General features: G+C 41.7%; 3 protein-coding genes across 7 annotated transcripts in view; 1 reads left to right on the plus strand and 2 right to left on the minus strand.

Annotated features, from left to right (window-relative positions):
• Positions 1-5,539, minus strand: part of ECI1 (enoyl-CoA delta isomerase 1) — a 30,499-nt gene extending 24,960 nt beyond the window's left edge. Inside the window, exons 1-2 of the mRNA XM_043975363.1 lie at positions 5,393-5,539; positions 4,550-4,675 (exon numbers count right to left, since the gene is read on the minus strand). Coding sequence (XP_043831298.1) covers positions 4,550-4,675; positions 5,393-5,462 — 196 coding nt within the window. The 5' untranslated portion in view covers positions 5,463-5,539. The remainder of the gene's footprint in view (positions 1-4,549; positions 4,676-5,392) is intronic.
• On the plus strand, positions 4,686-6,739 carry LOC122734497 (vegetative cell wall protein gp1-like). The gene is made up of 2 exons (XM_043975364.1): positions 4,686-4,989; positions 5,788-6,739. The coding sequence occupies exons 1-2, from the start codon at positions 4,955-4,957 to the stop codon at positions 5,984-5,986; spliced, it is 234 nt and encodes a 77-aa protein (XP_043831299.1). The 5' UTR covers positions 4,686-4,954; the 3' UTR covers positions 5,987-6,739.
• A 7,219-nt stretch (positions 6,740-13,958) lies between these two features.
• On the minus strand, positions 13,959-27,846 carry RNPS1 (RNA binding protein with serine rich domain 1). 5 transcript variants are annotated; one of them, XM_043978292.1, is made up of 9 exons: positions 27,710-27,834; positions 25,017-25,206; positions 24,606-24,761; positions 23,748-23,942; positions 21,792-21,894; positions 18,633-18,786; positions 15,761-15,902; positions 14,884-14,989; positions 13,959-14,623 (listed from the first exon to the last, which is right to left on the minus strand). In XM_043978292.1, the coding sequence occupies exons 2-8, from the start codon at positions 25,085-25,087 to the stop codon at positions 14,890-14,892; spliced, it is 921 nt and encodes a 306-aa protein (XP_043834227.1). In that variant the 5' UTR covers positions 25,088-25,206; positions 27,710-27,834; the 3' UTR covers positions 13,959-14,623; positions 14,884-14,889. The 5 variants fall into 5 exon arrangements, with proteins under 5 accessions (XP_043834227.1, XP_043834229.1, XP_043834225.1 ...); XM_043978294.1 differs by having other exon boundaries at positions 13,959-14,989; positions 23,748-23,939; XM_043978290.1 differs by having other exon boundaries at positions 13,959-14,989.

A 27,846-nucleotide genomic window follows, 5' to 3' on the forward strand; every position in this document is an offset into this window, starting at 1 on the left:
AGTGGAAATATGTGTGTATATACATATATGTATGTGTGTATATGTATATGTGTATGTATATATGTATGTGCATGCATGCATGTGTGTGTATTCCAATGGGAAAATTTAAAAAAATTTGTATTCTGCTTTAGAGATTGGTCCCTCATTGCATTCATTTCATAAGTCTAGGGGCAGCTAGGTGGCACAGTAGATAGAGCACCAGCCCTGGAGTCAGGAGTACCTGAGTTCAAATCCGGCCTCAGACACTTAACACTTACTAGCTCTGTGACCCTGGGAAAGTCACTTAACCCCAGCTGCCTCACTAAAAAAAAAAGTAATAGTCTACCCAGGACTGATCAGTCCTACATGAATTCTAAGTTATACAGAGCCAAATGATCAGATCAGATACTCAGGGGGAAGAACAGTTAAGGAACCTGGTACAGTGGCAAACCTGTTGGGTTCAGAATCAGTAGACCTGGATTCAAATCCTGTCTCTTCTATTTAATAGTTGTATAACCTTAGGCAAGTCACCTAACTTCTGTGGGCCTTAATTCCACATATATAAAGTGAGGAAATGGGACAGAATGTCCTCTTGGGGAGTAAAGTCTTTTGGCAGCACTTTACAAGACATTTTCAGTTTTGTTTTTTATAGATTCAAATCTAGAAGAGGAAAAAAACACTTAAAATCTGTTCCTTTCCTCTCAGAAGAGGCTGTGCCAAAAAATAAAAATAAAAAAAAGCTCTAAGTCTATGATCAAGTTGCAGTTTCTGATTTTATCTCTTACTGATAAAAGGTGAGGCTACCCACTTAATTAGGAAGCTCAAAGTAAATGTTCAAGATTAATGGATTCTGGCTTGAAAGTATATACTATATGGGACAGCTAGGTGGCATAGTGGATAAAGCACCAGCCCTGGATTTAGGAGGACCTGAGTTCAAATCCAGCCTCCGACACTTGACACACTAGCTGTGTGACCCTGGGCAAGTCACTTAACCCTCATTGCCCTAAGAAACCAAAAAGTATATGCTGTGGTCTTTTTTGTTTGTTTTTTGGTGAGGCAATTGGAGCTCTATCCACTGCACCACCTAGCTGCCCCCAAATTGGAAAGACCAGTTTGTGTCCAAGTGTGAAACAATTAAATAGTATTTTGGGGGGGCAGGGCAATGAGGGTTAAGTGACTTGCCCAGGGTCACAAAGCTAGTAAGTGTCAAGAGTCTGAGGTCGAATTTGAACTCAGGTCCTCCTGACTCTAGGTTCGGTGCTCTATCCACTGCGCCACCTAGCTGCCCGAGCCACCTAGCTGCCCTGCTGTAGTCTTAACAGCCTGTGTTGCAGAACACTTTAGGGTAAAACAAATACGTAAAATTTTAAAAATTAGAAATTTTTAAATTATGAACTTAAAGTAACTTTACAGAAAAAAGAAACATTCTAATATAATATATTTATATTCCTCCCCATAGAAACTCTTCAAGAAAACTATATTCGGGGCAGCTAGGTGGCATAGTGGATAGAGCACCAGCCCTGGATTCAGGAGGACCTGAGTTCAAATCTGACCTCAGACACTTAACAACTACTAGCTGTGTGACCCTAGGCAAGTCACAACTCCAATTGCCTCACCCCAAAAAAAAGAAAACCATATTCACAGATTGTAAATGCTGAAACATATGCTTTACAATTCACAAAGAGATTTATATAAATTATCTCATTTCATCAGCACAATCCTTTTTTATTTTATAGATGGGGAAACTGAGCTTCAAGGTGATTGACTGTTCAAGGTCACACAAATAATAGATAATTGAGGTCTCCAGCCTCTAACTCTCATGTTCTTTCCACTACATTACACTGTTCCTGAAAGCACTGGGACATATTTAAGAATGAGTTTGTTTGCTTGTTTTAAAGATAAGATGTATTTATTTCAATGGTTCTTTGGTTCTAGCGATCAAAGAACTGAGCACTCCCTCCACTGGTACAGATTGCAAACTATATATGCACGATCACTTCCAATGTCATCATTCCATTCAGATTCCTCTCTCCAAAGTAACCAATGATTTCCAATTTGCCCAATCTGATGGCCTTTTCTTTTTTTGTTGTTTTTGGTTTTGTTTTTACGGGGCAATGGGGGTTAAGTGACTTGCCCAGGGTCACACAGCTAGTAAGTGTCAAGTGTCTGAGGCCGGATTTGAGCTCAGGTCCTCCTGAATCCTCTATCCGCTCTACCACCTAGCTGCCCCTTGGTTCAACTTCTATTGGGATGATTACTCCTCAGCTTCCTCTGTTGGGTCCTTATCTATACCAGAGCTTCTTAAACTTTTTCCACCTGTGATCCCTTTATCCAAGAAATTTTTATAAGACCCTGGGTATACAAGTATATAAAAGAGGTATACACAATGCACATTTACTGCCAAATTTTTTGTGACCCCCCACATTCAGTTACACAACCCTATATGCAGTCAAGACCCACAGTTTAAGAAGCTTTGAGCTATACAACACCTTCTACTCTATATGTCTCCAAAGCTCTAACATGGTCCTTCTTTCTCTGCATACTCATGGTGAGCTCAACAGCTTCCATGGATTTCACTGTCACTTATACAACTGGCAGATGACTTTCAGATCTCTTTATTACTATCCAGCCCTAGTGAACATTAGAATGAAATAGTCCATGAGGTAACAAAAAATATTAAATATTAAAACACAGCCAAAAGACTAAAACATAGAAGAAAATATAAGTTATCATATAGCAAAACCAACTGACTTGGAAAACAGAAACATAATTTAACAATCACAGGGCTACCTAAAAGATATGACCCCCCAAAAAAAGAGCTTAGATATCATATCTGAAGAAATCATAGAAGAAAATACCTAGGTCTCTTAGAACCAGACAGTAAAATAGAAATAGAAAGAATCTAAAGAAACATTCTGAAACTCCAAAATGGAAATTCCCAGGCATATCATAGCCAAAATCCAGAGCATCCAGATTAAAGAAAAAAAATATTTTAAGCAGTCAGTCAAGAGAAACATAAAAAGCGTTTTCTTTTTTTTTTTGGTGGTGTCAGAAAATTGGAAACCAAGGGGGTTGGCCATCAATTGGGGAATAGCTGAACAAATCATGGCATATAAATGTGATAGAATACTATTGTGCTATAAGAAATGCTGAAGGAGATGGTTTCTAAGAAACTTGGTAAGACTTGTATGAACTAATATTGAGTGAAATAAGGAGAATCAGGAGAGTATTTTATACAATTTATAAAATGTCAAGATAAACAACCTGGAAAGACTTAGCAACACATATCAGAGTAATGACCAAGCATGACTTCAGAGGATGCATGATCAAACATTCTATCCATCGCCTGAGAAGTAAAAGACTCAGTGCAGAATGAGACATATTTTGGGAGGGTTAAGACATGTTTATAACAGGAGTTTGGTTTTTCTTTCTTTCTCAATGAGGTCAGCAAGAGATTAAAAGGAAGAGAATATAGATTTTGGTCAACTGAAAAAATTTTAATTTAAAAAAAGAAATCTGAGAAATGAATTTGTATTGGAAAAACTATAGTTGTAAATAAATCTATATTTATATGAAAATTATTAGGGGGGGGCAGCTAGGTGGTGCAGTGGATAGAGCACCGGCTCTGGAGTCAGGAGTACCTGAGTTCAAATTCGGCCTCAGACACTTAACACTTACTAGCTGTGTGACCCTGGGCAAGTCACTTAACCCCAATTGTCTCACTAAAAAAAAAAAAATTTTACTGGGCACTAATTTATAGCCTAAATTCAAAAGGCTGTGTGAGACAGGGCAAAAAAAAAAAACAAACTAGGAGATTCAGTTGGGGACATGGATTTTAGTTACAAGTCTTCAGTTATCCATATATTATTATCTTGGACAAGTTATTTGACCTCTCTGGGCCTCATTCTCTTCATGTGCAAAAAATTAAGTGATTGGACTAGATGATCTCCAAAGTCCTTTCCAACTTTAAAAGTATAAGACTACTGGAAATTGGTGTACTGTTTTCCAGACATCAATCCTTTCTTTGAATGCCAACAACTCCTTTAGACTGAATTAGGTATGATTGGTAAAAAAAACAAACTGGATGACAGACAAGTAATAACTTTTGATAAGTATATCTTTTTGTTTGTTGTTTGTTTTTTGTTTTTTTGTGAGGCAAATGGGGTTAAGTCACTTGCCCAGGGTCACACAGCTAGTAAGTGTTAAGTGTCTGAGGCCGGATTTGAACTCAGGTCCTCCTGACTCCAAGGCTGGTGTTCTATCCACTGCGCCACCTAGCTGCCCCCAACACACATTTGAAGTGGTCTTTTTTTGTTTTGTTTTGTTTTTTGTGGGGCAAGGAAGGTTAAGTGACTTGTCCAGGGTCACACAGCTAGTAAGTGTCAAGTGTTTGAGGCCGAATTTGAACTCAGGTCCTCCTGAATCCGGGGCTGGAGCTTTATCCACTGCACCACCTAGCTGCCCCAAGTAAGAACTTTTAAAGGGAAGCCTAAGGGGAAAATAAACAAAAAATGAACAGTACTGTCTACAGAGTGATAATTTTGGAGAACAAAGTTCCTAATGGCATTACCAAGAGTTTGATCCACATCCACTAGGATTAGGTGGTTACTCAACAGTCTTCTTGATGTTGCAGGAAAGCCTATGGAACTTGGCATTTTTTCCAGTCTGTGTTGAGTAGCACAGAGAAGAAAGGTTCCTGTAAATACAGAAGCACATTTTCCCTGTTACCTTTTCTGCAGGGTGGCTCATCTCCCTCCTAGAAGAGTTTGCTATCCACCAAGGGAAGGTCAGGATTCTCCTTCCCTGAAGGGATATGGTCCTTCATATCCTTCTTAGGAGGCTAAGCCCAGACTCCTGACCTTTGAAAGTGAATGACATTTTTATGACTTCTTCAAAGGTCCAGGGCTCTTAAGGGGGGGAAATAATAATAATTTCTTTACAGGATGGACAAAACTCCATTTCCTCTTATCCTATTATGCTCGACACTGGAGTTCTAAGGACTTTTGGAGGGTAAGGCGTTAACTGGATATGTCTGTGGGGAGCGATCAGGCAGGGGAGAGCACTGGGCAAGAGGGTGGAGGGTAGGAAAGCCCACGACAGGGGGTGAAGGGTGAGAAGGCACCGGGCAGGGGAACATCTGGCAAGGATGGGGCCCTGTACCCCTGTCGCAGGCACGGACAATCTGTCCAGCAAAACTAACCAGACCCTGCTGCCCATCCCCCTGTCCGCCCCAGAAATCTGCGTTCGGCTGGCCGGGCCGGGGCAGGCCGGGCCAGACCAGGGCTCCAGGTTCGCCCAACAAGACTGGCTGGCCAGCCGCGGTCTGGTCTAGTCCGGTCCGGTCGGGCCCCCAGCCCCGCTGGGCTGCACGCGATCCCCAGCTGGAGGTCGGCAGCAGCGGGGAAAGTCTGACCTGAGCGAAGGAGCCCCGGGCCCGGGCCGCAGAGCCCCCGCTTCAGCGTCGACACCGCCCTCAGCGCCATCTTTGGACAGACTGGGGGCCTGAGCCCCAGCCCGGGGTGAAGAAGGAAAGGACGCAGGAGGGAGGAGGTGGGGAGGGGCGGGGCGGGCCCATGCCGGGACACGCCCCCGCCTCACCTCCGGGCACCTCGTTGGCGCGGGGCGGAGCCCAACGGCCGCGGATAGGACCCCTCCCCGCCAGCCCTCAGGACCCACCCCACCCCCACCCCCCCGCCCAATCGCTCGCTGCTCGGGGCCTAGGTAGCCCAGGATGTCCCGCTGGTCGTGGGGCCGTCTCCCGTCCCCAAGAATCCTACGTGAGGGACCCTCCCCCACTTTCCCCTGCAGCCCCCAGCTGGAGCCTCGGCCGCCGCCGCGGCACGTTCCGACGCCTCCGCCGGATGTTCAGGGCCCTCGCCAACCCTTCCCTCCGAGAGCGCTGGCTCCCCGCCATGCCCCCGGGATGCCATCAAAGGCCGCACCACTCCAGCTGCCACCTCCTTCCCGGCTCCCTGGGGGACTCTCTTCAAGTCCCATCCCCACCTAGGGTCTTGTCCCAGGGCGTTTGGGGCTCCCCCGGGCAGACGGCCCGCCCTTCCCCGGCTTCTCCAAACCAGGGCTCTGCCTGGGGACCACCTCGTGGCCGGCCTGGCCTCATTGTAGTTATCCAGGCCTGCCAAGAGCGCCGTGCAAACCTAAGGGCTGTTGTTAACCCCTTCTGGACTGTAAGCCTTGGGAGGGCAGGGGTCTGTCCAAACTTTGTACAGCCCTTTGCCTCAGTTATGTTATTCTGTGATCTGATTGACTTTCCCCTAAATATGGGTACACGGTTTGCCATTTGGCTGTTTATACGTTTACTAATGATAATATATTGTTTCATTAGCCACAAGGCGGTGCAGTGGCACGAACTGGGTTCGAGTTATCTCCTCAGACACTAAGAGTATGACCCTAAATCCCTTAACCTCTCTGGCTTAGGCCATCTTTCTCATGTAGATGTCATAAGATATATTATTTATAGTGTATAAACATGTAGTTTATATAAACATAATAAAATGTATATGTTACATATAACATGCATAACTTATATACAAGTGTGTTATAGGCTATATCTGCATGTGGTGATATGTTTTATGCATGTAACACATTTATATGTATTTATAATACACAAACATGCATTATTAAATGTTATGGGTCTAGCTAGTGTACCCCATTCTCTGGGGTACATCAAAGAACCTCCTTAAGAAACTAAACCAAAGGACAGACACACCTAAAGAGATAAGTGGCACCAGATCAGGACTGAGCTAGCTCCAGGACCACCACCCTTCATTCCAGTCTCCCCCATCTCTGGGGAGATAAGATCAAGTGTGGCTACTGCCTTTGTGGTGTGAGAAGGAGAGAGATGGCTTAAGAGATAGGAAGCCACCCCTCACCCAACTCCCCCAGCCACCACCAGTGGGGGATGATCCTCCCTTAATAAGGGAACTTTTCACAGTCAGATGATCACCCCCATCAGTCCTCTATAAAAGTATCTGCCTGTCACCTGCTCGTGGAGATAGGTATCTCAGAGCCACTCTGTGCCATGCCTTCTCCCCATGAGAAGAAGTCCAAGGATTTCTCTCTTGGTTTCCTTTCCCTAGCCCCTAAATAAACTATTATCTTATTCTATTGGATTTGTGTGCAGGAGGGTGTAATTCTTTAAAGAGGAATTCCTAAGGACCCCTATCCCAAACTCCTATCCCAAACCTCCCACCCTATTCTCCCATAACATTATATATACACATATCATATACTATAACCCACCCCCCCCAACCCCAACAGATCACTGCTTTGTCATGGTATAGGGACTTGCCTAGCTCAATGAAACTATGAGCTATGCCATGCAGGGTAACTCAAAGTGGACAGGTCATAGTAGAAAGTGCTGACAAAAGGTGATCCATTGAAGAAGGAAATGGCACAGTATCTAACATTCCATATGAATATGATGTGGAAGTGAATAGATTTAAGGGATTAGATCTGGTAGATAGAGTGCCTGAAGAACTATGGACAGAGGTTCACAAGTTTTTTCTGAGGCAGCAACAAAAAACATTACAAAGAAAAAGAAGAGCAAAAAAGCAAAATGGCTGTCTGATTAGGGTTTGCAATAGCTGAGTAAAGAAGGAAAGGGAAAGGAAAAAAGGAAAGCTGATTGAATGCAGAATTCCAGAGAATAACACGTAGAGATAAGGTTTTCTTAAATAAGCAATGCAAAGAAAAAGAAGAAAACAGTAGAATGGGAAAGATTTCTTCAAGAAAATGGATGCTGGGGCGGCTAGATGGCGCAGTGGATAGAGCACCAGTCCTGGAGTCAGGAGGACCTGAGTTCAAATCCGGCCTCAGACACTTAACACTTACTGGCTGTGTGACCCTGGGCAAGTCACTTAACCCCATTTGCCTCACCAAAAAAAAAAAATGGATATTTATAAAGGTTCAAGAGATGTAGTTTCTGGGTAAATTAATCAAGGACAACAAGTTATTAATAAAAGGATAGTCATTTGACTGTCTCTTAGAACAAAGACAATCATTATGGTGGGCTCACAGTTTATATACATGGTTTATATTCCAACGAGGGGCTGATGTCACCCCATCATCATGTCACTCATGTAACGATTGGAATGACGCCACCTGCTGGAGACTTACTGTAGGAAAGCTCCACCATGAGGAGAAGGTCTCTGAGGGCAAGACCATGATGTGTCTTTGGCGTCACTTCCTGTCGTTTGTTTGTGGGAGGAAGAAGGGGGAGGCTGGCCCTCTGACTCGCTCTCTGTTGTGAGGACTCTGGCGGAGAGTGGAGCTAGGAATGCTCTCTCCCTTTAATAGATAGAGGGATCTAGGCCTTTCTCTCTATCTTTACCAAATTTTTATTCTCCTTAATAAATGCTTAAAAGTCTACCTCTTGCTAAAGCTTATAATTTATTGGCGACCACTCATTAGATATTTTAGACAGTATAGCTAAAATTTTAGCCCCTTTACACATGCACAAAGGAAATATCTTTATACAAGACCACTCCGAGCCTTGGGCTATCTAGGCAAAAGGATCTGTCTCCATCCAAGCTTGAGTGGAACAAAATGGGCTTCCTCACATTAGATTAAATTCCTTGTAAGGTTGGGTGGAGTCTGACCAAGATCAAGGAGAGTTAGTGCAATCTTGTTATCATTAATGTCCTTCAAGAAAACAACTTTTTTAAATGAGGAATTTAGAAAAGGGAGGCATCCGAATCTCCGCAAGATATTGGTTATTAGTAATCATTTCTCTCAATATCAGGGAAAAGTTTCTTGCAAAAATGGGCATGATAAAAGACAAAAATGGCAGGAATTTTTTATTTTGAGGGGCAATGAGGGTTAAGTGACTTGCCCAGGGTCACACAGCTAGTAAGTATCAAGTGTCTGAGGTCGGATTTGAATTCAGGTCCTCCTGAATCTAGGGCCAGTGCTTTACCCACTGTGCCACCTAGCTGCCCCCAAAACGGCAGGGATTTAACAGAAGCAGAGGAGATTAAGAAGAGATGGCAAGAATACACAAAAGAACTGTACAAGAAAGACCTTAAGGTAGTATGGTTACTGATCTTGAGCCAGATATCCTGGAGAATGAAGTCAAATGGGCCTTAGGAAGCATTGCTAACAATAAAGTTAGTGGAGGTGATGGAATTTCAGTTGAGCCATTTAAACTTTAAAAGATGATGCTGTTAAAGTGCTACACAAATGTGTCAGACAACTTTGCACAGCTCTGCCTCCCTTAAATTCAATCCATGCACAAGTCAAGACATCAGCCTTGTGATGTCATTGGTCCTCTTCAAGAGGTCACTCAGGTCATCATCCTTGTGGCCTTGCAATGGTTCTAGGTCATCCATCTATGGGATTGACAGTCTAGAGTATGCACTTTGTTCCATAGTGAGGATGACCTCACCTCAATGTAAGACCTTTGCAGGCTAGCCACCTGCTCCTTTGTGATTTGAGAAGCTCCTGACAGGACCAATTTTAGTCACCTCTTAGAAAGTGAAGGACAGTTAGGATAAGAAGGAGGAAGCAGATTTAAATGATACAGAGTCTTCCCAACTCCAAGCCTGGTACCGTATCTAAAAAAGACTGAAAATATCCAGTCAGTTTTCTCTAGACTAAAGCATAGGGAAACTGTACTGGTGTCAGACCATATAGCTTAGCTCTCTAATGACTGTGTTACTTTGCTGAGCATTCTGCATTGGAGAGGGAGGGAAGATTATGTTCCCAGAGCATCATTATGCCTTTGTTACCACCTTCTCAGACTATTTTGTCCCTAAACTGCTTGGCCATGTTTAACTGATGTCATGAGTTCAATTCTGACATTTACCACCCGGATGGTTATGGGCAAACCATTTAATTCCTCTATGCCTCAGTTTCCTAGCCTGTAAAATTGAGTCTAACAATATTTATACCAACCACTTCAAAGGATTTGTGAAGATGTTTTACAGATCTCAAAGCCTCATAGAAAATGTGTCATTTATTCTTTCATCCAATGCCATATATGTCAAACATCATTCAAAGCACACCTGTTCACTCATTCATGAACACAAGGTATGCTGTGAGCAGAGAGCTGAGTGACAATCTTTGCCTTCAAGAACAAACAGTCTATTATGGGATAGGGACATTATTGGACATCATGTTAAGTTCCGTATTTGTAGTCATGGACAAGGAGAAACATTGACAAAAGTTATGAGATCTCACAAAGGATGTTGGGCTAGAATGATTGCATGGTCTAATAGTTTTCAAGGATCATTCTGGGTTTTTTTTTGTTTATTTGTGAGACAATGAGGGTTAAGTGACTTGCCCAGGGTCACACAGCTAGTAAGTGTCAAGTGTCTGAGGCCAGATTTTAACTCAGGTCCTATTGACTCCAGGGCCAGTGCTTTATCCAACTGTACCACCTAGTTGCCCTCAAGGCTCATTCTGAAAGGTAAGTGTAGTCCCATTAGACCATATTTGATGAGGGACTGGAGGTGGTGGGGTGGCAAAGTTAGAGGATATTCAATATGGGTTTTCAGTTCTGCTCTTACCCTAGGGTTTACCCTACTCCAGCAGGTACAGATAATCCATTGAACCTCCGTCAAGATGGGAATTGGAGATTTCAATTATTCCCCATGAATAAGAAATTCCCAAGTCCTAAGTTTTCATTGATTAACCCAGGGACAGCTAGGTGGCAAGGAGGGGACAGTGTTAGTCCTGGAGAGAGGAAGACCTGGGTTCAAATCCAGCCTCAGACACTTACTAGCTGTGTGACCCTGGACAAGTCACTCAGACTGTTTGCCTAAAAAAAAAAAAGCCTCTCTTGGATTACTGCCATGTTGTATAACTCAATAAAACTATGAGCTATGCTATGCAGAGATACACAAGATGGACATGTCATGGTAGAGAGCAAAAAAAAGTGATCCACTGGAGAAGGAAATGGCAAACCACTTCAGTATCTTTGCCAAGAAAACCTCATTGAAAAAAGAAAATAGATCAGAATTCTAAAATCTTTCAAAATTGTTTGTCTTTACAATATTATCATTGTAGAAACTTTTCTGCATCTGTTCACTTGACTCTGTATCAGTGCATGCAAGGCTTCTCAGGCTTTTCTGAACATCCCTTTGTTGTTTCTTTTCTTTTTTTTTTTATTTAAATAAAAGCTTTTTATTATTTTCCAGTTACATGTAGAAATAGTTTTCAAGATCTGTTTATATAAGATTTCAAATTTCAAATTTTTCTCCCTATCCTCCTTCCCCGCCTCTCCTAGACAGCAGGCAATCTGATATAGGTTAAATATACATAATAACATTAAACATATTTCTGCATTAGTCATGTTATTTGAAAAGGATCAGAGCACAAAGGAAAAACCTGAAATCAGAAAACCAACAGCATCAAAAACAAAAGAAATAGTATGGTCTCGATTAGACCATATTATATATATCTAATATTATATATATATATATATATATATATATATATATATATATATATTAGACCATATAGCATCCATATTCCACAGTTCCTTTTTTTTTTCTCCCTGGATTTGGAGAGCCTTTTCCATCATGAGTCCTTTGGAATATTGTTCTGTTGGATTGGTGAGAAGAATCTAATCTATAGTGTTGATGATACCGTATATAATGTTCTTCTGGTTCTGCTCATCTCATTCATCATCAGTTCATGCAAGTCCTTCCAGGTTTCTCTGAACTCTACCTGCTCATCGTTTCTTACAGCACAGTAGAATTCCATTACATTCATATACCACAACTTGTTCAGCCATTCCCCAATTGATGGACATCCCCTCAATTTCCAATTCCTTGCTACCACAAAAAGAGCAGCTATAAATATTTTTGTACATGTGGGTCCTTTCTCTTTGTTGTTTCTTACAGCACAGTAGTATTCCATTATATTTACATACCATAATTGCTCAGCCATTCTCCAAATGATGGGCATCTCCTAAGGTTCTAGTCTTTGCCATTTTTACAAAGAGTTGCTATAATCTTATACACGTGGGTCCTTTTTCTTTGAACTCTTTGGGATTTAGGCCTAGTAGTGGTATTGCTGGATCAGAGTATACACATTTAGGAACTCAAAAGGGCTTTTCAAAAATGTTCTATTCATGGAATCTAAATGTGGATCAAAGCATACTATTTTCACTTTTCAAAATTTTTTTATTTTTTGGTTTTTCCCTTTTATTCTGCTTCTTTCACAACATGACTAATATGGAAATATGTTTAATGTGATTGTACATATATAACATATCGAATTGCTTTCTGTCATGGGGAGCGGGGAGAGAAGGGAGGAAGAAAAATTTGGAACTCAAAATCTTATAAAAACAAATGTTGAAAACAATCTTACATGTAACTGGAAGAAAATAAAATACTATTGAGATTGAAAAAAATGTTGAAAATTATCTTTACATGTAACTGGAAAAAATAAAATGCTATTAAGATTGAAAAAAAAAATGGAAAGAAAAATGTTCTATCCAAACATAAAATATAACATAAACGGTCTTTATTTTCTGTCTACAAAAAGCCAACCCTGTCACAGTGCAAATCTACATACTTCCTGATATATTCAATGAACCAAATAGCATGAGATGATAAATATTTGAAGGTAGTGTCTTTAGGAAGGAAATGTAGCATATGTATAGTGGTTAGCAAGTTGGTCTTGGAATAAGGACCTCGGTTCAAGTTGTATCTAACACATGCTATCTAGTAATATACTAAGACACCAGGGACAAAAAAAAAAGACCCAGCACTCAGAGGAAAGGTGCAGTAGAGCAGGTGGGAGGTGACCAATCTGGGTAATAAAATAGGAAGTGTACTGGATTTCAGAGTCACAAGAAATGGGTTCAAGTCCCAGCTCTATTAATTTATGTTTTTTTTTTTTTTCGGGGCTATGGGGGTTGTGACTTGTCCACAGGGTCACACAGCTAGTAAGTGTCAAGTGTCTGATGCTGGATTTGAACTCAGGTACTCCTGAATCCAGGGCCGGTGCTTTATCCACTGAACCACCTAGCTGCCCCCTCTATCAATTTAGCTATGCAAGTTTGAACAAGTCAGTAAACCTTTCTGAGTCTGTTTCTTCCTCAGTAAAATGCTTGCTGCTTGGACTAGCTACCTCACAAAGTCCTTTGTAAATTGTTGATTGCTCCACTGTATGTTTTAATTTCTTAGGATGCTAGACTTAAGAGCTAGTGGTAATCTTAGAAGTTATCTAGTCCAACCACCTGATTTTATATACTGGGACCCAGAGAGACTAAATGGAAAGCAAAAAGAGGTGCAGTGAATAGAGCTGGGCCTGGAGTCAGGAAGACCTGAGTTCAAATCCAGGTTGAGACACTTACTAGCTGTGATTCTAGGCAAGTTGCTTGACCCTGTTTGCTCCTGTTAATGTCTCCACCTCTGCTGTTTTAGTTTGGAATTGACCAAGACAAGAATGTGTGAGAAAATAATGGGATTTGGCTAACACCACCTGGAGACTAATTTGGAATTGGTTGAATTAGGTGAGACCAAGAGGTTGATTAAATTAAGACCAACCCTGGGTGAGGTGTTGTTCTCAGAAGCTGAGGACTTTGAACTCAGAAATGAGACCACCCAGAGGTCCAGTGAACCAATCTAATTGGCTTGAAGGATGGGGGGGGTGGGGGCGGGAAGGGGCAGAGAGACAAGAAGTAGAAAGTGAGGCTGGCTCCCTGGGTATCTTTTCTTTCAGGAACCTCAGGTTGATGGCTGAGGGAAGGAAAAGGAGTCCAGTCTGAACCCTAGGGAAGATGTTTCTTTTTTTAATTTTCTGAACTCCACATGTTCTCTCTTTACTAACTTCTAATATACTTTAATAAATGCTTAATGGCTAAACTGTTGCTGAAACTTCTAATTTATAAGTAAATCCTAGCTAGTTCCTCCACCCCCCACATTGGTGGCAGAAAAAGGCAACCACACATTAGATTTTAAATGTCACAAAAGGAACCCAAAAGGCCTGTAAAGAATCAATGAAATCACCACATTTCAACCCGTGAGGTTTATTTAATACGATTTTCTTCCATTCTACACAACAAAAGTACAAACACAACATTATCTAAAATGCTACAAAGATACAAAACTCAACACAGAAATTTACTAGTATTGACTGTACAATAAAAGCCAAGAATGCAATTTACATTTTGCAAAATTAACCTGCTAGCCTTTCAAAGGGTCACAGCCTCAAAGGGCTGGCTCCTTAGCACCCAGGGGCTGGCCCACAACCTGTTAACCAATTTCTAAGAGAGGTGGGCACTGGTGTGTGTAAAGAATCATTTACAGCAACAAGTAAAGGACTGAAATGAAAAATCTGTACTCCTCCCAGGGTCTTTTGGCCCTCAAAAATCAGGAGAAAAAAAATTTAAAGCAGCAGATGGACCTGTTGGCCCTGCCTTAGCAGGAGATAAAGTAGACATACATGAGCTCACATTTTATTTTCTTAAAAGAATCAGCCTGGCCAAAAAGCAAGCATCAAGTCTTCATATTTGTCAAAAAATTTCTGAGAAGGAAAAAAAAAACCCAAACAAAAAAAATCCACTGCTGCCAGTTTGGGGGTGGGCAGGACTTCAGCATCTTGTTCTTTTCTTTGCTTGGTCTGGCTCTGCTGATTGCCTGATTTTCTCAGAAGTTGATAACAGCTGAGCTTTCTGTTTGGGCCAGAAAAAAAAAGGGGCCTTATTTAGGTTATAACTCTGAACCATGAATATTCCTATGAGCCAAAACCAGCCCTGAGAAATAAATCAAATTTGCTGTGTAGAAGCCTTCAAGGGCAAAGAGACTTCTAATGCATTAAATCTTTGTTAGCCAATGCTTGGTTCCCATTTTTTCTCTCTCCCCACCCTCAGTACAAATGCTCCTATATGGTCTGTGTTCAATCATATTTAAGTTACAAAGGGAGAATAGCTGCCTTGCTTTATCGGGAAGAATTAGAGCTGGAACGGCTGCGGTGGCGCCGGCGGCCTGGGGAACGGGATCGTCGTCGGACAGGAGATCTGCGCCTAGGAGAGCGGGACCTATTGGAAGGAAAACACTGCATCAGACCAAAGCTGAAAGAGGGTGGCCACGGAGGTAAAACCACTATATGGCTACTTCCATGGGATTCAACTCTTCTCTCTCAAGACTGAATCACTGAGGGAAGAATTTCTTCTTTAAGGGTCTCTACAGAAGAAATTGCACTTTACCCTCCCCCAAGGTACAAAGGAAGCAGACAGGCAAAAAGTGTGTGCGCTAAGGGACCACCCTGTTTGTGTTCTACTGCACCAGAAATGTATTACAAGGCAAAGAAAAAAAAGCAGCTTGTGGTTGTTGACTTTACCACCACCACCAAGGGCCAGATCTTTCAGAAGATACACAAAGGCTGGCCGTGCCTCTTCTGTTTCTTTCCCCTTAGGCCTTTAAGTACTCCTTCCCTTTTGTGCTTGAATAGCCGCCCCTATTAATTTTTGTTGTTTGAGGGCTAATTTTTCTTTTAAAAACCAAAAACTTATTCTCAGTCCTTTGAGTTCTCCTAGGAATTATTCACTGAGCCCCAAAGACAAGACCTGCTCAGCAAGATGAACAGAAGCAGATCCCTAGTATTAGGTAAGGGATAACTTCATGGTACCCTGCCCTCGTTAGGCCACATCTGTAGTATTCTGTTTAGTTTTGGGTGATACATTTTTAGGAAGGTTATTGACACTCTGTAGAGCACCCAGAAAAGGATAATCAGGACAGGGAAGGCCTAGAAAACAGACCATGAGGACAGGCCTTCTTACATAAGACTACAGATTCAAGAACATGTTTACCTTCTCCTCATGCGTGGTGGTGATCTACGCCACATCGGGGGTGGTGGCAACATCCTTCTGGGTGGGCTAAATCGCCTGGGTGGGGGCCTGGGCCAGGGGGCCAGCACTGCAGTGGCTGTTATCTCCTGACCATCTATCTGTCCTGTTAAGATAGGAACCAAATCAGAGCACTGAGACAAAAAGTCAAATAACATAGATCTTCCCTGACTTCAGGCCAGCTTGGTGGCACAGCAGATAGAATGCTGGGCCTGTAGTAAGGGAGACCTGAATTTATATCCAGCCTCGGACACTCACTAGTTGTTACCCTGGGCAAGTCATTTAACCCTGTTTGCCTCAGTTTCCTCATCTTTAAAATGAGCTGGAAAAGGAAATGGTAAACCACTCCAGCATCTTTGCCAAGAAAACCCTAAATAGGGTCACAGAAGACTCAGACACGGGGCAGCTAGGTGGCCTAAAACACTGAACACTTACTAGCTGTGTGACCCTGGACGACTTAACCCCAATTGCCTCACCAAAACCCCCCCAAAAGACTCAGACATTACTGAAACATCAATCTCTGCCTTTAAAGCCTTGCTTCAGGACCTGTGGATCTAGAGGTTTTAGGCCAATTAAAAAACCAGTTTCTGCCTACATCTGTATGTATGTTGGGAACCTTTGGATCTCTACCTGCCAGCTCAATGATAATGTATAAATAGTATGGGAAATACTTAGGCACCTCAATTAACAAATCCTCTACAAAGCAAGCTTCAGATCTAGATGATGCTATTTTTTTTTTAAATTTCAAAAATCTTCACAATTTAATTAATAGAAGGCAGAGGCTTAGATTCAGAGGTCATAAGGGGCAGAAGCTCCTGTCCTGCATGCCGTAGGTTGTTGGCCTTCAGTAGTTGTCCACAAGTTGGACAATTGGATGAAGTAGAGGAGGAATCAGTATACTTTCTCCTCCCTCAGCTTCCTTGTGTTGGTCATTTATCACTATGGGATAAGAGGGGTTCAGCAAAGAGAAAAGCTGTGGCTGAGGGGGACAAGAAGCTATGTTTCAGTACATTCAAAATGAAGTGCTGTTAGAGGACAGTCAGTGTGGTTTACTAGAAAAAGAACTTGGCTTAAGAGCCAAAAGACCCAGCCCTGCCAACTAACTTGCTATGAGATTTGGGCTAAATCACTACCCTTTCCTGGGCCCTGGTTTCCTTTTTTTTTTTTTTTTTTTGCAGGGCAATGAGGGCACTGCACCACCTAGTTGCCTCAAAACATAGCCTCTTGATAATCAAGACATTGCTTTATGTTTTTCTTATATCTGCTTTAGTTCTGTGATGAAATAATGGGATTTTGCAGATACTCAAAGACCCACCTGGAGATTAACTAGACTGACTGAATCAAGTGAGAGTGATTGACTGCTGATTAGCCTACTTCAAGTTAACTGGATTGTAATCACACCTGGCTATCCCTTAAGAAGGTATATTGTTCTTAGAAGCTAGACTGTGAACTCAACTTGAGAACACCTTCAAAACCAATGGATTTGGATAACGCCAACCAATCAGCTTGCTGGAGAGTTCCTGATTAAAGCAGGCTCCTGAAGGAGGACTTGAGGAAGAACTCAACCAGGTTGGAACTCTAGGCTAGATAGGTCTTTTCTTAACTTTCTGAACTCCATGTTAATACCTGTATGCTTTAATAAATGTTTAATGCCCAAAGACTGGTGCTAAAGCTTTTAATTTAAGGCGACCACGATTTAGATTTTAAACATCATAGTTCTTTGGGCCCATACCCTAGAAACTGCCCTGGCTGTTAACACTGCCTAAGAACTGTTTCCAGCTGAAAGGAATAGTTCGTTAAATTGAACAAAAGCAGCCAGAATGTACTTGACTGTGTTCCAAACTCTGGAAGAAAGCCTTCTTTCTTGGTGTGCAAAAGTCATCTCAGTCAGCATGAGAAAATAACCAGACCCGACTTTACCAAGACAACACAGACTGTTTGGAGTTTAGCCAGGTCTCCTCAGCCATTTCTGGAGCCCTCAGCAAAACCCGAACAATAAGGATCTGGGAAGGATGAGGAGTGGACAATCAAGGTCACATGATCCCTGTCTCATGAAAAGCCACAACCCATAGGGGAAACAGGAAAATGAGCCAAGTCAATTCTACCTCATGTAGATAGGTTGACTAAGTGGTTTCAAGTAATGTAAGAGGAGGAAAGGGCAAGAGCAATGAAGCATGCATAGCTGGGTAGGGCAGACAGAGGGGAAGCCAGTTAGGGCATGTTGGGGGAGAATTAAGCACCAGAAAGTTTGAAGAGAAATATCAGGGGCAAATTGTTCAGAATATAATGTGCAAGACTAATTCCAGGGGAGAGACTGAGGGAGATCTATGAGGGGGCAGGTGAATCAACTTGGTCTTTTAACTTGAGGACTGGATCAGGAGGGTTTCAGGTGTGGAGAAAAGTAAAGGCCATTTAAGTGGCACCTAGGGGGTGCAGTCAATAGACTGCCAGACCTAGAGTCAGGGAAGACTGGAGTTTAAATTTGACTACAGACACTAGCTGTGTGACCCTGGGCAAGTTACTGACTCTCTGCTTGTCTCACCTCCCTCTTCTCTAAAATATAGTACCTACCTCCTAGGGTTATGAGAATAAAATAATATCTGTAAAGCCCTCTGTAAACCTTAAAACAATAAATAACTGCTAGCCATCATTAAATCCAAGAAAAGTAAGAGGGTGGTGTTGTGAGAGCAGGGCCACTGGAGCTTCCTACAGTAAAAGAGGAGATGGGTGGCAGAAGTCATGGCCTATCATGACCTCTGCCAGACAGACAATAACAAGGCAGAAAAAAAGAGTTATAAGCCAAGTTAAAGGCCTGTTCTCTAGTCTGAAGGCTTACCTCCATCCATGTGCTTCAATGCCTTTTCAGCCTCATCTGGATTCTCAAACTCCACATATGCATAGCCTTTGGACAGATGAGGATGCATCCTTTCCACAGGCATATCAATCATTTTAATTTTCCCATAAGTGGAAAATATTTCCATGATGTGATCCTAGGAGATATCACATAGAAATGCAAGGGATGAATACACAATAACTATTACAGATAAGAAACTCTCAGTGCAGATTGTTTTTGCTATTTCCACCAAATTTTCATGATTTTTTCCCTACCTACAGGGCAATCATCAGATATCTTAACCAGGGGTTTGGAAATGTTAAAATGCTTAAAAGCAAAAGTCTAGAACAGGTCCAGGTCATATTTTTTATTCTTGACATAGGTGTAACTCAGTTTCATCCTTCAAACAAAGGAGCAGGGCCCTGGAGGGAGGAGTAAGGCACAAGGGTAAAGATCCCCAGACTTTTATTTGGTGATATACCAAAGGTCAGTATGAGGCCATGGGACAAACACTAGGTTGGAAGGAGAGAGGCTCTAGGATCAAATCTCAGCTCTACCACTTACTCAGGCAAGTCATTTAACTTCTGCGGCTGTTTTCTCATGTGTAAAATGAGGGAGTTGGACTAGATCAGGGATTTAAAAAAATATCAAGTTTTAACTGATTTCTTTTATCATCATAGTTATCCCCACCAGCCTTTTTTCTCTCAGCCATGCCATATAACAAACAGCAATTTTTAACAAGGAAAAAAATAATCAGTGCAACTGACTGCTACACTGAAAAAGTCCGGATAGACAGAGTACAACACTTGCAGACTCCCTACCTCTAGGCATAGGCAGATTGGGGGTTCTTCTCATAGCTCTTCATTTGAGTCCCACTTGATCATTATAATTTTGTTACATTCGCTTTTGATTTTTTAGTGAATTGATTCTATTTACATTGTTGTAGTTATTGCGTATAGCAATTCCTTGGCTCTTCTCACTTCATTCTGAATCAGCTCATATTCATCTTTTCATGCTTCTCTGTGCTTACTACATGCATCATTTCTTTTCAGACAGCATATTATGTACCACAATTTGTTTAGCCAGTCCCCAATTGATGGGCTTCTACTTTGTTTCCAGTTCTTTGCTACCACAAAAAATGCTGCTACAAATATTTTGGAGTATATGGAAACTTTCTTATCAATGACTTCTTTAGGATCTAAGCTTAGTAATGAAATCTCTAGTTCAAAAGGTAAAGACATTTGAGTCACTTTATTTAAATGGTTGAACCACCATCTCACAGCTCCACCAACAATGTATTTAGTCTGTTTTAATTCCACAACCCTCCAACACTGACACTGTTATCTTTACCAATTTGCAAGGCGTGAAGCAAAACCTCAGTGCAGTTTTGATTTGTATTTCTCTTAGTGATGTGGAACATTAAAAAAAAAATTTGGTTGTGAACACTTAGCAATTCTTCTTTTGAGAACTGTTTGTTCATATCCTTTGGCCACGGATCTATTGGAGAATGGCTATTAATCTTACACATATTTATCGTTTTTATATCTTGAATGCCACTCATCAAAAAAATCTGATAAGATTTGATTCACTTCCCTCCTTATCCTAGGTTCATTAATGCCATTTGTGTAGCTTTTTAGTTTCATGTAACCAAAAAGTATCTATTTTATCTTTTGTGATTATTTCTGTCTCTTGTTAAGAATGTATCTCTTGTCCATAGCTGGGAGAGGGTATGATCTGTTTCTCTTCTAATTTGTTATAGTGTGATCTTTAGTAAAGATCAGGGGTTGTTAACCTAAGGTCCATGAACTTGATTATTTTCTCTTTTTATCCAAATTCTATCCATCTCTTCCTCTCTCTCCGAGACAGTAAGCAATCATATATACATTATACATGTGCAGTTACATAAAACATTTTCATTTTAGTAATTTTGTACAAAAGGATTTGAATAAAAGAAAAAAAAAGAAAGGGAAAAATAGTATCCTTCAGTCTGTTCAATCAATATCAGTTCTTTCTCTGGAGGTGTATAGTATGCTTCGTCATTGGTCCTTTGAGATTGTCTTGGAGCATTGTTTTTCTGAGAAAAGCTAAGTCATTCACAGTTTGTCAAACAATATTGTTGTTACTGTGTACAATCATGAACTTGTTTTAAAAAAACATTTTGATAACTGTATTTCAAGATGTTTCCTTTGCAATACTATGTTGTCCATAGATTTCACCAGACTGCCAAAGGGGTTCACAACACAAAAACAGGTTAAGAACCCTTGAGATAGATATTACCTACTGCTCCCTCTCTGGCTCTATATTTATTGTTCAATGACTATCAAGGGGATTAGCCTAAATTGTTTTAACTCTTCTTCATACTTCCTCTAGTGGTTTACATTTAAGAGGGGCCCAATAAAGGCTTTCCAGTTGCACATTTTCCAAAACAAACTAATTTTGAATTACTTTAATTGAAAAAAAAAATTCCAAATAGGACTTTTGGAAGGAAAGGAGGTTAGAAATGAAAATAAGCAAAGGTGCTACTTCAAAAATGTTAGAAGGTTCAAAAAAGGTCATTATGGCTTGGAAATCCTTAATTTCTGAAATAAGAATGTTCTGAATACAGGAGAGATTACTTAACAGTCTATTAGGCATGAGACTAACTAATCATGGTTTATTTCACTGAGTAATCCCCACCCCCCCCATTTCTAAATCCAAAGCCCCCTCTTGGGGAATGTCCTGTGAGTAACCAATGGAAATGGCTAGGAAATGTGGGGCCCATCACAAACACTGCAGAAACAAGACTCCTTAGGACATCAAACTCCACTGAGGACTCAAGAGTAGTGTAGGTTAGATGTTTAGTCCACCCCCTTATTTTACAGGTGAGGAAATTAACACCCAAGACCAAGCAAGTAGGACATATACTGAGTGGGTCAAAAGTCATGAAGGGGCTTCGATATTTAATAACTCCTTTATTTTCTGTTTTAAATTTACAATACCACAGCATCATATACAATAAATATAGGAAATGAATCTACATTATGTGTGAAAAATAAAATCTTGTAAGTGGTGAAAAATAAAGAAAAAATAATTATCAAAAAGTTATTAAAACATTGTGACTTTGGGCCCATCCTGTACAAGATGGTAGCTCAATGACTGCTTACTGGGTTAATGATTTCTTACCTTTGTCACATTCCTAGTAAGCCTTCCAATGTGTACTTTGGTAGGTTTTGGTGAAGGACTTCGTCTCTTCCGTTCCTTTTCATCCCTTTTAGGTGGTTTTGATCTGATTTTTAAAAAATACCAGATAACTCATCAACCTCTCATTTATGTCAAAAAATAATTACAAATTCCTTAGATCTTCAAGATGATGCAGAATTTCAGATGTGGGGACCAATTTTTAATTGGGGAGTGTTAGCTAAGTAGCTCACCGAAATATTTGGGAAAGGAAGGAGACCGGCATCCTCCCTCAAAACAGAGCAGGATTTATTTAACAAGAACGAACTTAAAAAAAAAAAAAAAAAAAAAAAACCCAAACAAACCACAAACAGGATCAGTAGGATCAAGGGAAAGGGAAATTATACAACCTGAATAACACCACTGCCCAAGAATCAGCTGAGAACACATAGCAGCGTCCTGTTGCCTTCCAGCTTCAAGCTAGAATGGTGAATCTCCTCCCTTCTTCCCAGCAGACCCCAGATAGCCCCCAGCCAAATGGCTGGCCACTCTGACAGTCACATGACTGCCCTCACCAGGCTTCTAATCATTATAATTTTGCCAGGCCCATGTAGGTATGGGCAAGTGGTGATGACGTGAGGTGCCAGTGCCATGGCAATGGCTACAACCAGTGGGGGGAGCATCGTGCCATTTGCTGAGCCCCAGAAGCCATTGTGCGCTGAGGTTTTTTAAAAAAATTCTAGCCAAAAGATGGGGTCATAAAAACCTCAAATAACAATTAATTCTTTACACAGAGCATATGGTGACAAGGTTTCAATTTAGTGCTGACATTAACTGTAAATAGTGTTTAGTTTCCTTTTTTTCCCTTCCCTGACGCGCGCGGCAAGCAATGTGACATCAATTATTCATGCAAAACATAGTTCCACAATAGCTACGTTCTAGAAAACAACCACCTAGAAAAATAAAATGAAAAAATTACACTTCAATTTGCACTCAAAAATTCATCAATTCTCCCTTTGGTGGTCAATAGCATTTTTCATTGGATCATTGTATTGCTCAGAAGCAAAGTCTTTCACAGTTAGTCTTTTGGTGAGGCAATTGGGGTTAAGTGACTTGCCCAGGGTCACACAACTAGTAAGTGTTAAGTGTTTGAGGCCGGATTTGAACTCAGGTCCTCCTGACTCCAGGGCCAGTGCTCTATCCACTGCGCCACCTAGCTGCCCCCACAGTTAGTTTTTCTTCAGATATTGCTGTTACCTTGTATAATCGATTCACATACATCTCAGGTTTTATCGAAACCATCCCCCATCATTTCTTATACTGCAATTGTATGCAAATGTTTTTAAAGGAAGCCCTTTACACTTGATATTATTATCTCATTCTTAGAAATCTCAAAGACAGGCTGACCAATATTATTGAATGTTAGCTGGTCACCAGAAAGTCCTAACAGACTTTTTTCTTCACTTAAATCAACAATGGAAGGCAATTACTTTTTTTTTTTTTTTTTGCGGGGCAATGGGGATTAAGTGACTTGCCCACGGTCACACAGCTAGTAAGTGTCCACCTAGCTGCCCCATGGCAATTACTCTTTAAATTTTGAGCTCTTTGAGGGCAGGGATTGTTTTTTGCCTCTTTTTGTATCCCCAGTGTGTAGCACAGTGCTTGGAACATAATGGGTGCTTAATAAATGTTTATTGACTGACTTTATACAAATTGATCACTTTCGAGCACACCAGGTTGCTGACACTTGATATTACTTCTAACATTCTGACTCTATGGTAAAAAGCTAAAAATACCACCAACATTCAAATTCAAAAAACAAAACAAAACAAAACATAATTGTTAACTCTGTGGTTCTCAACTCTATGCCTGGAAGGAAGGGTCACATATTATCACCAGCCAGATAACCAAATGGCTACAAATTATAACAGAAGAGAGGGAGAGTTTTAGGTCAGCACTCACTTGGATCGGGAACGCCTCCTATTGTCATGCCTTCGTCGAGAGGGACTAGGAGATCCAGAGGAACTGCTAGAGCTGGAACTTCGGGAGGTGCTGGAGCTTCCTGAACGGCTTGATGCAGAAGAAGAGCTGGATCCACTGCTAGAGCCAGTGCTAGTACTAGAGCCAGAGCTGGAGGTGGAACTGGATCGAGACCTGCTGAGTAATGAGGTGGAGAGGAGTAAAAGGGTCTCAGGCTGAATTGAAACAGGAGCAATGTGTTTTCAAATTGGGATTAGGAGACCCCAGGCTCAATGGTAATGTTCAGAAAGAGAGGAGTCCATACTTTTACTTTACTACTCTTTAGGCAGTAATGTTACTAGACTGGCAAAGAGATCTAAGTAAAAACCTTTAAGGTAAGGCCAAAATCTAGAGCAGTAACAGGAAGAGAGGAAATCTGAGGCTTGGTACTTGCAGAAGTCAGTAGTAAGGATGAGGGAAACTACAGAACCTGCACATGTTGAAATTGAACAGGTCTAAAATTAGAACTGATGTTACTGATTGGTTAATACTAATGTTCATCAAAATTATCACACCTGAGAAGTTTACACACCTTGTCAACACTAAGGGGGTAAAGGGGGGGGGGAAGAGGAAGGGGAGACAGCCCTGAACACTGCACCACCCCCCTACATTCAAAGGGTATTTGTTTTCCCAAAAGACAACAGGCTACCAGAACATTGAGCTTGATCTGTTGCCTGTAAAGAAATCATCCTAATAATCAGACTCTGCTTGCACAATGATTTAGCATCCAGTTCCTCCATAGCTCATGCTAAAACAAACAAAAGAACAACACAAACAAATGGAAAAAAACGGATTCCCCACCTGGAGGTGCTACTACCACTGGAGGCACTTCGCCTCTTTCGAGCTTTGTCTCTACCACGGTCCTTTTCACTTGATTCTTTGGTGGCTCCTTTATCTTTAGATCGGTCCTTTGACTTGTCATCAGTTCTATCTTTACGTTTTGTGGGAGAGGGAGCCCTAGAGAGGGGGGGGAAAAAGTTTGTGAGAACAACGCCACTCCCAGCCATAGCCTGAAACAATATGCCACAGCTTAAAAGACAGGGCATCCAAAAGCTTGCAGGGATCCCAGTTAATTACAGGGCAAAATGACCAGTTGTTTATGGAAGCTTTCACTGAGAACAAGCAAACAATTCCAAGTTTTGCCCTTCCTGAGGGATCCCTAGCAGTGGCTATACCAAAATTAGCACTAGAAAAAGCTGACAGAAGGATTACCTAGTGCTGGACTTTTTATTATTTTCTTTGACTCCTAGCAAGCTCTTCTTTTTCATTCCTGATAAATCCATTCTCCCCTTCTGAGGTGGTTCAAAGCAGTACTGGATAAGTACTCACTTATCTGAGCTCTCACTTCTAACTCCTTGATTCTGAGAACCGATCCCTAATCGAATTTACTCCATAGAGCAGCCTAATAACAAGATAAAAGGATTTAAAAAGAATCAAAGGCAACAAGTCTACTTTGCAGTAAAAAAAAAAATTCAGTAGTGTGGGGGTGAGGTTAAGAGATGAGAGAAACACCATGGATTTAACACCATATACACTGAGTGTTCACTCAAACAGCCTGAGGAAGAAGCTGATCACAGGGGAAATTCAACATCTCCTCATACAGGCTTTTTTCTGGCTCTAAAGAAAGGGGGTCTTGAGTTTTCACCTTACCCTGGTATTTTCTTATCAAAGCAGGTTTGGAGAAATGGGAGAGAGAGGGAAAGGAAGATATCCTTTATAGGTACAAGCTCATTTTCACCAAGGGAAGGTGAAAAGCTTCTTTACCCCCCTCATTCCTTTGGAATACAATATAGTTATCATATGGAAGACAAGAGCATGAGCCACCTGGGCCTCTCCCTATTGGAGACCTCTGCTTGGTTAGATCATTGCTAAGTTTTTTGCCATAAAATTAAACATGGAAAATTCTATTATAACAATGACTCAGACCACCACTCCAGAGTTAAGTATGGATATCACAGCATTTAATACCAACCTAATGAAAGCTTTAAAGTTTCTGTTTCCATTAAAAACTAATATAATTATATATTAAAATTCATGTCCTCTTACCTTTCTTTCCCTTTAAATATGTGAATTGATACTTTTCATTTTTACATTAATATCTGAACGTATCCCTTCCCCAGGCCCTCAAGGAGCCTTCTCTTGTAACAAAGATTCAAAAAGAACATTTTAAGATGCAAGCACCAAATAGGGATGGAGACTGCACTTATGATTTTATTGGCAAAGAGAACTACCAGATGAAGAAACTACCTTTACTAACACAGGCTGGCATCAAGTTGCCTAGAACAAAGCTTCTTAAACTGTGGAACGTGACCCTATATGGGGGCAAATAAGTGAATGTAGGGTTCACAAAAAAAATTGGCAACAGTAAAAGGTTATGTTTATCTATATCTGGGGTCGAGTCAAAATTTCTCTGGAAAAGGGAAGTTTGAACACTAGAGAGATTAAGTGACTTGCCCAGGGTCTGGAAGGCCGCATGTGTCAAGAGACCAAGTTTGAAGTCAGATCTTCCTTGATCTGAAGACAGCTTTAGGACAGTTGCCCCTCACTAAGGAACCTCAAAATTCTTACAATCAGGTGTCATATATTCTATGTTAAATTCAGTAAATGAGTTTGTTTACAAGGAACTGAGCTCCAGTTTCAACCCCTTTATTATTTCCATTTCTTAAAGGTGGAAGCCCAGATCTGGGTTAAGGGGCTGTACACTGGTTAAATTAGGTGCCTGCATATATTGCTCTATCCGATACGGGAAGCAAAACATTATAGTTGTGGAGGGCCCGTATTCACACTTTCCATCCCTGGAATGAATGTATGGCAAAAGCAGAAGCCTGCACCAAAATGTAGAGAAAGAACACCTGACCTTTGCAGTCAGAGCCAAGCAGCTCTGGATATATGGGTAGAGAGAAAAAGGTAGGAGGACAGCTGAACTAGGTTCCTGTTTTAACGAGTAACAGCTGGCAGGACAAACTGTAAGGTGTGAAGACATAGCAAAAGGAAATAGGTTTGCTTCCACTCGCATCAGATTAAGAAAAGGGGCATTTCTCCAAATTTGGGAGTCTTTCAAATGCAAACTCGTCCTCAACTTAGACAATTTCTAGAAGAACCTACACACAATTGCCAGCAATAAAATGCCCTAATGCTCACGGATTCAGGGTGAGCTACACTGACTAGTCTTCCTATTAAGTTAGTTACCACCCACCTAAGACTTTCTTAAAATTTTATCCTCAGGCGCTTACTTTCAGGTACGAAAGGACGTAGGAGGCTTCTTTCACACACACAAATCTTTCCAATCTAATCTTTAGTGACTTCCGTCTCTCCCAAAGGACCACCTTACAGTTTGTCCTCTCCAGGTCTAAGCTTTCAGAGACGCTAATTTTTTTTTTCAAGTTTTCAACTACACCAATTCAACTGAATGTTGAATCTGTACGACTCAGGGGAAGCCTAGGCTGGCTGCTCGATTTTCGTGTGAAATAATCACAAAGAACTCTGGGAAAGAGCCGGGTTCTGTCCGGCAAGGGCCACGACACCCGACATTCCCGTCTGCTCCGGGCCCCTTCTCGACCCCTGCATTATTCCTGACCCCTTTCTCTCGGCCTCGGGCCTCTAGCTCCTACCCCGAGTCCCCCACGACCTCCAACCAGGCCGCCTCTCCGGCCCAGCATCTACGGTTTTCCTTCCCTCAGGCCTCGGGCCCCCTCCTCCCCCGTCCTTTGACTCCTCCCCCTTGGGCCAGGCCGGGCCCGCTTTCTCTCTCAGACCGCGATCCCGCCAGGTCCATCCGGGGCTCCTTCCGCCCGTGAGGCGCTGTTCCATGTCCACCATCCACCTTCCAGGGGATGGCAGCCGGCCCCAGGCAAGCGCGGGGCGGGCAGAGCCCCGGATGGGGCCGGATTCTTCTCGCCACTTACATCTTCCCAAGTCCACCGCCTCTGTAGCCCGTTCCTCCTCCCGCACTCTCCGGCGACGAGAGATGACGTCGCGCGCTAGGGCGGGAAGACAGCGTGGTGCGTAGGGTGCTGACGCAAGTAGGCACGGCTTACGTAGC

Source organism: Dromiciops gliroides, chromosome 1, assembly GCF_019393635.1.
Source record: "Dromiciops gliroides isolate mDroGli1 chromosome 1, mDroGli1.pri, whole genome shotgun sequence".
In the NCBI taxonomy this organism is placed as follows: Eukaryota; Metazoa; Chordata; class Mammalia; order Microbiotheria; family Microbiotheriidae; genus Dromiciops; species Dromiciops gliroides.